A 7,990-nucleotide genomic window follows, 5' to 3' on the forward strand; every position below is an offset into this window, starting at 1 on the left:
ATTTAAGAGAATGCAATGCTGATTTTAGAACTAGCTTTGGCTTTCAATATCAACCTGGTGATCTTCCTTGACTTACTCCTCAGTTTTTTATTACATACGAGCAGCTAAAGAGGCTTCAAATCTAAGAACTGAATTATATGTGAGCCCAGCCCTGCCAGCCTTTCTACTCCTTTTCCCTTTTCCCGTGTTCTAATGTATTTTGACAATGTTGTAAGTGTTTACCAAGCCGTTGGTCTCCTAAGGGCCTCCTGATGGAAGAACAGTGGGGTGGTTCAAAGTTATTTCTATGTTTGTGTTACCATGTTAACTTTTCCCCGAGAGAAAGTGTTAACATTGAGACTCTGGCCCCAGATTGGTATCTTCTATGAAGATGGATACTGATGGGTGATGTTGAAAATGGCCTGCTTTCCAAATGTGGTTAAATGTAATTGGTTAGCCCCAGACTTGGGCTAGAGCAGAAGGCATAGGCCAGGGTGGTTATTGCTATATGTGTTACAGACCTCGGTTCTCATTAAAGTATTTATTGGCAGAATCACTTTGGCTTTGTCTTCATTTACTATTTTCTCCTTTGCCAACTCTTGAAGTTACATTCTCCAGAGAGTAATAAAGAGAAGATAACTATGAAATTGAGACTGGACTCTTAAAGTGTACTTTTATGAGACAAGGATGAGTGCATTGTGCTTTCCCACTGCCATTCATTGTCATAATGCCACTGCTAAACGTTGGGCAGGTGGTTCTTTCTTAAACATGAATAAACAAGCAAGTGGCTCATTTGGAAGTTTCTACAGGTAAAAAGCTAAAAAAAGGCTTAAAATAGAAGCCTGTTCCCAAGGTTCTAATCATCTTACAGGTACAAAGTTCTGGCTACTTTTTTTGTGCTGGAACAGAGCCTGGCTCATTGTAGGCACTCAAATATTTGTGGAATTAATGGTTCTTCATCTTTATCCATTCATTAATTTGTTCAACATTTATTATGTATCTATTATGTCTAGGACTATAAAATGACTAAGACATAGTGTCTGTTTTCAAGCTCACATTATAGGGGAAGAACAGATTTGTAAGTAAATAATTACAGTAGGACCTAACTACTATGTGAGAGATGAACAAAATGCTGTGTGGGAGCACAGAGGAGGAACAGCCTTACCTAGAGGATTTGCCAAAGGCTTCATAGCAGAAATGACACTCGAGGTGAGACAGAGGAAGAGTCTATGTCACCATGAGGATAAGGCATTATACATTTTGACAAATGTGTAATATGTATCTATCATTATAGAATCATATAGAATGGTTTCACTGCCCTAAAAATCCTCTATGTTCCTCTTATTCATTCCTTCCTCTCCCCTAACCTCTGGCAACCACTGAGGCTTTTTACTGTCTCCATGGTTTTGCCTTTTCCAGAATGTCATATAGTTGGAATCATACTTTTCAGATTGGCTTTTTTTTTTAACTTACTTATATGCATTTAAGTTTCCTCCATGTCTTTTCGTGGCTTGATAGCTCATTTCTTTTTAGCACTGAATAATACTCCATTGTCTGGATGTACCAGTTTATTCATTCACCCACTGAAGGACATCTTGGTTGCTTCCAAGTTTTGACAATTATGAATCAAACTGCTATAAATATTTGTGTGTAGGTTTTTGTGTAGACATTTTCAACTCATTTAGGTAAATATAATACCAAGGAGCACAATTGCTAGATGGTACGGTTAGAGAATGTTTAGTTTTTTAGGAAACTGCCAAACTGTCTTGTGAAGTGGCTGCACCATTTTGCATTCCCAACAGCAATGAATGAGAGCTATTGTTGCTCCACATCTTCTCCAGCTTTTGGTGCTGTCATCGGTTTGGATTTTGGCCCTTCTGATAGGTGTGTAGTGGTATCTCATTGTTTATATTATTATTATTTATTATTATTATTATACGTTAAGTTTTAGGGTACATGTGCACAATGTGCAGGTTAGTTACATATGTATACATGTGCCATGCTGGTGTGCTGCACCCACTAACTCGTCATCTAGCATTAGGTATATCTCCCAGTGCTATCCCTCCCCCCTCCCCCCACCCCACAACAGTCCCCAGACTGTGATGTTCCCCTTCCTGTGTCCATGTGTTCTCATTGTTCAGTTCCCACCTATGAGTGAGAATATGCGGTGTTTGGTTTTTTGTCTTTGCGATAGTTTACTGAGAATGATGATTTCCAATTTCATCCATGTCCTTACAAAGGACATGAACTCATCATTTTTTATGGCTGCATAGTATTCCATGGTGTATATGTGCCACATTTTCTTAATCCAGTCTATCATTGTTGGACATTTGGGTTGGTTCCAAGTCTTTGCTATTGTGAATAGTGCCGCAATAAACATACGCGTGCATGTGTCTTTATAGCAGCATGATTTACAGTCCTTTGGGTATATACCCAGTAATGGGATGGCTGGGTCAAATGGTATTTCTAGTTCTAGATCCCTGAGGAATCACCACACTGACTTCCACAATGGTTGAACTAGTTTACAGTCCCACCAACAGTGTAAAAGTGTTCCTGTTTCTCCACATCCTCTCCAGCATACCAAAACAGAGATATAGATCAATGGAACAGAACACAGCCCTCAGAAATAATGCCGCATATCTACAACTATCTGATCTTTGACAAACCTGAGAAAAACAAGCAATGGGGAAAGGATTCGCTATTTAATAAATGGTGCTGGGAAAACTGGCTAGCCATATGTAGAAAGCTGAAACTGGATCCCTTCCTTACACCTTATAGAAAAATCAATTCAAGATGGATTAAAGACTTAAACGTTAGACCTAAAACCATAAAAACCCTAGAAGAAAACCTAGGCATTACCATTCAGGACATAGGCACGGGCAAGGACTTCATGTCTAAAACACCAAAAGCAATGGCAACAAAAGCCAAAATTGACAAATGGGATCTAATTAAACTAAAGAGCTTCTGCACAGCAAAAGAAACTACCATCAGAGTGAACAGGCAACCTACAAAATGGGAGAAAATTTTCGCAACCTACTCATCTGACAAAGGGCTAATATCCAGAATCTACAATGAACTCAAACAAATTTACAAGAAAAAAACAACCCCATCAAAAAGTGGGCAAAGGATATGAACAGACACTTCTCAAAAGAAGACATTTATGCAGCCAAAAACATGAAAAAATGCTCACCATCACTGGCCATCAGAGAAATGCAAATCAAAACCACAATGAGATACCATCTCACACCAGTTAGAATGGCAATCATTATATTATTTTTTTAAAAAAACATTTACTATATCCATCAGATACCCTACTCATCCCCAAATTAGCAAAAGGGAACACATTTTTTTTTTCACAATAGTACAGGCTGAAAATAGTTTCTTTTTTTGTTGCCCAGGCTGGAGTACAGTGGCGTGATCTCGGCTCACTGCAACCTCTGCCTCCTGGGTTCAAGCGATTCTCCTGCTTCAGCCTCCTGAGTAGCTGGGATTACAGGCGCCTGCCACCACGCCTGGCTAATTTTTTTTTGTATTTTCAGTAGAGATGGTGTTTCACTATGCTGACCAGGCTGGTCTCGAACTCCTGACCTCAGTTGATCCGTCTGCCTCAGCCTCCAAAGTCCTGGGACTACAGGTGTGAGCCACTACGCCCGGCCTGAAAATAGTTTCTTGAAGGATTTATATATATTGCAAAATGGCTTTAGTTCACCTCAACCTAAATATTATTCCTTCAGAAAAAACTTCCAGTGATTTCCTCTCCCCCAATGTAAATAACTTTCCTCATTATAATTTCATATACCACATATCAGAATTTATATCTATGTACTATATGTGTGTGATTATTTCACTAATTTCTGTATCTCGCATCATTTGGGGCTCCATGAAAATAGGGATTATGTCAGTTTTGTTCACTACTGGGTTCTCAGTGCTTTATACAGTTATGTGCACTTAGTACACATTTGTTAAGTGAGTAAATGAACTGGTCTGTATCCAAAGGATCTGATTAAATGCCTAAAACATAGGAAAGGTTCAACAAATACTGTGGAATTTAAATTGAATTAAATTAATTTGATTAACTGGGCGTGGTGGCCTGTAATCCCAGCTACTAGGGAGGCTGAGGCAGGAGAATCTCTTGAACCTGGGAGGCAGAGGTTGCAGTGAGCTACAATGGTGCCACTGCACTCCAGCCTGGATGACAGAGCAAAACCCCGTCTCAAAAATAAAATAAAATAAATTTTGAATTATTAGGAAAATGGCTGTAAGCTAAGGATTACTAAAGGTATGACCAAGTAGCAGGGCAGTGTTTTCCATGGTTTTAGTACCATATATCTCCTGGTGACTTCCAAATATACATCCTCAGCCTATACTTCTCCCCTGAACTCCATATTTCTATGTCGCACTGCTTATTCTACATCACTCTTAAAGTCTAATAGGCACAAGTTGGGCTCAGTGGCAGACATCTGTAGCCCCAGCTACTCAGGAGGCAGAGGCAGGAGGATCACTTGAGCCCAGGAGCTTAAGGCCAGCCTGGACAACATAACAAGACCCTGTCTCTAAAAAATAAAGTCTGAAAGACACTTCACAAAACAAAATTCTGGATTTGCCCCTAAAAACCCTTTTAGTGGCTCAGGCCTTGAAGTAATCCTTGACTCTGCTTGCTCTCTTCCACAACCCACATCCTTTCCCCTAGGAAGTCATATTTGAAGGGATAAAATGATAACCAAAATCTGTAGGTTGTAAGATGCGAAAACTTTCCACTTTTTTCCCCTTTTTTTGAGAGGCTGGAGAATGAAGCAACCCAGATAATAATAGCTAATTAATAATTAGCTTAATAATTGTTAGCTATTAATAATAGGTAATACAGAGTGTGGGTTTTATTATGTGCCAGGTACTGTTTAAGTATATTGTGTTTATACTCTGTCTACATCCTTACAACCAGCCCTATGAGAGTAGGTACAATTCTCCTTTTTCAGATGAGAAACTGAGGCACAGAAAGGTGAAATACTTCTGCCTCTAAAACATGGCAGAGTCAGGATTCTAGCCCAGGCAGTCTGGCTCATGATCCCATACTTACAATCACTATGCTTGAGGTGTACTGACTTAACCTTGTCCAGAGTCACTTAAAGTTTATGGCAGGTGAGCAGTAAAGAATATTGATTTCATTAATTCCCCTATCTTTATAGCGCCCTGGGAGAAAGAAGGTCAATAGTTTTTGTGGTTGGTCACTCTTTATCACTTAACAGTAACACTGGATTAAGATTATTTTCCTGGAGACCTGTGACTGCAAATACATCATTTCCCCTTTCTCCACTTTCTCCCGCTTCTCCCTCTTCCGTTTGTTGGCCTTTCTTCTCTGTGACCTCCTTCATCACTTCTCCACTCCCTTCTTCCTCCAGTCTGAGGACAGTTCACTAGGGGTAGCACAACAGTGTTCAAAAAGAGGGTCTTGCAGTCAGAGATGGCACACCAGAACAACATGAACTTGTTCCTGTTGTATGTAAGACCATTTGTTGAAGAATGTGGAATTATTGATACAGATGCCACTAGTTTGAAATTTAGTAATTTGGACATGGGGCTAGGCTTTCCACTCTTTCTCCTCCAATGGAAAGAAGAATTTTGTTACACTTATAAACAAATTTATAGGAGGAAGGATTACTATGAACCTGATTATAAATTAAATCTCTATTCACCAAAGCATGTCACTTAAGGGGTAATATTTTAATTAGCCTAATCTAGTCAGGATATTGCATATAGGTTAAAATAATAAAATTGCTGGGTATTAAAAAATAAATATCTTCATGTCTTCTCAAAATGGCCATTTCTCTCTCTCTATATATATACATATATGTATATGTATATGTATACGTATATGTATATATACGTACATATATATGTATATATGTGTGTGTGTGTGTGTATATATATATATATATATATTTTTTTTTAGATGGAGTCTCCCTCTGTCACCCAGGCTGGAGTGCAGTGGTGCAATCTTGGCTCACTGCACCCTCTGCCTCCCGGGTTCAAGTGATTCTCCTGTCTCACTCAGCCTCTCAAGTAGCTGGGATTACAGGCATGCGCCACCACACTCGGCTAATTTTTGTATTTTTAGTAGAGACGGGGTTTCACTATGTTGGCCAGGCTGGTCTCAAACTCCTGACCTCAGGTGATCCACCCACCTCACCCTCCAAAAGTGCTAGGATTACAGGCGTGAGCCACCACACCCGGCCAATAATTTTTATTTCTGAGGTTTCACTATTAAAGGATATTTCTTCTCTCTATTCAGTGTCTCAGCATCAGAATTCAGTTATATTTTGGGCTGTGCTTTACTTACCATAAACACTTCATGCATCCTTGTCTCTCCCATTTATTTTGTAAATAAGAAAAACCATTTAACACTTTCATTGTATAAGATTACTAAGGGACCTAGCAATATTAAAGTGGTGGTTGGAATTTTGGATAAGAAATGTTTGGATTATGAGTCTGTTTTTCATATTTGAAATAATCTCAGAGCCATTCAGCTACAATTTCTTAGTTTTCTCACCTTTTTTTTTTAACTACTTCTGAGATGATATGATACCCATTTGCTTTTCTATAGGAAATGCTTTCATATTTGTTAATGGCTCAATGGACACATCTGCAAAAATACTAAGGAGGGGTTGGTGGGTAAAAGCACATTGAACAGTTTTGTTATACAGCATGGCATTTTACTGGGCCTGTGACTGTTATCTCAGCAAGCTTATCAGCTTTTTAGTGCCTTAATGTCAACACAATTGAGACAGAACTGGAACTGATAGGGATGTATCATGGTAAATGGGAACTGTGATTCAATCATGGGATTGTTGGGCAACATACACCAAATAAAAACAAACCTAAGCAGATGAAGAGAGCCCCTCAGGCTCTTGGCCCTACGGGGTTTTAGTTTCCCCAGTGCTTAGTAGCAACTGAATCCCGTCTGCCCCATTGTGTACAAGGCGTTTTGAAAGAAACAGGAACTGCTTTGTGCATTAAAACAGACTCTTAGGCTCTTAGCAGCTGCATCAGTCGTTTCTAGGACTCCTCATGAGAGGGCTCTTTGAGCCCAGTGGCTGATTATGGTCCCAACAGCTTGTAAATGCAGGGAACATATGGCTGAGTAGTAGCATGTTAAGCTCTCATGCACTTTACCCTGCCATGGTTGATCCATTAGGTGAAGCATATCTTGCCCTTTCAGCAAACTGCAAGACTATGGCTTCAAGTCTTCATTCAGCAGATTCAAGAACGGTTTCCTAGCTCTGCGTGAAAATGTTTTCTTATTCTCATGTCTATTTAGCATTTTATGGAGCAACTACGTCTGAAAATTTTAAGAGCCAAAACACTGAAATCGATATCTGGATATCACACTGCACTGTATTGATGGAGTTGTACTCTGTGAGAGGCATTCTTAAACTACTGTGTTCTGTTAGTTCAGATTTCTGAATTTGCAGAAGGCAGATGAACCCCAGCAGTAGGCCATATCAAAAAGTTTCCTTTTGTAAAAAAAAAAAAAAAAAAAAAAAAAAGCAACTGGTTAACTTCCTCAGTATGGTTTATTCTTTCAGGAAGCTGTGTGCTTTTATCTCTTTGGGATGTTCCTATCAGTGTGGTCTGTTCATTTATGGCTCACTTATGACTTCTCTTAGCAGGTGTCTCAGGGAAATACTACACTTCAAGAAATGCCAGCACAAATGTGAATCAAAATTCTTGGCCCGGTGCAGTGGCTCATGCCTGTAATCCCAGCACTTTGGGAGGCCAAGGTGGGCGGATCACGAGGTCAGGAGTTCAAGACCAGTCTGGCCAATATGGTGAAACACCATCTCTACTAAAAAATACAAAAAATTAGCTGGGCGTGGTGGTGTGTGCCTGTAGTCACAGCTACGCAGGAGACTGAGGCAGGCGAATCGCTTGAACCTGAGAGGTGGAGGTTGCAGTGAGCCGAGATCGTGCCACTGCACTCCAGCCTGGGCAACAAAGTGAGACTCCATCTAAAAAA

General features: G+C 39.8%; 1 protein-coding gene across 4 annotated transcripts in view; it reads left to right on the top strand.

Annotated features, from left to right (window-relative positions):
- SLC25A14 (solute carrier family 25 member 14) overlaps positions 1-532 on the top strand; it is a 34,225-nt gene extending 33,693 nt beyond the window's left edge. For all 4 annotated transcript variants that reach the window (XM_054472765.2, XM_063660685.1, XM_054472766.2 and 1 more), the window contains one exon: positions 84-532. In XM_054472765.2, the coding sequence (XP_054328740.1) occupies positions 84-125 (42 nt within the window). In that variant the 3' untranslated portion in view covers positions 126-532. The remainder of the gene's footprint in view (positions 1-83) is intronic.
- The last annotated feature ends 7,458 nt before the right edge of the window (positions 533-7,990 follow it).

Source organism: Pongo pygmaeus, chromosome X (genome assembly GCF_028885625.2).
Source record: "Pongo pygmaeus isolate AG05252 chromosome X, NHGRI_mPonPyg2-v2.0_pri, whole genome shotgun sequence".
NCBI lineage: Eukaryota > Metazoa > Chordata > Mammalia > Primates > Hominidae > Pongo > Pongo pygmaeus.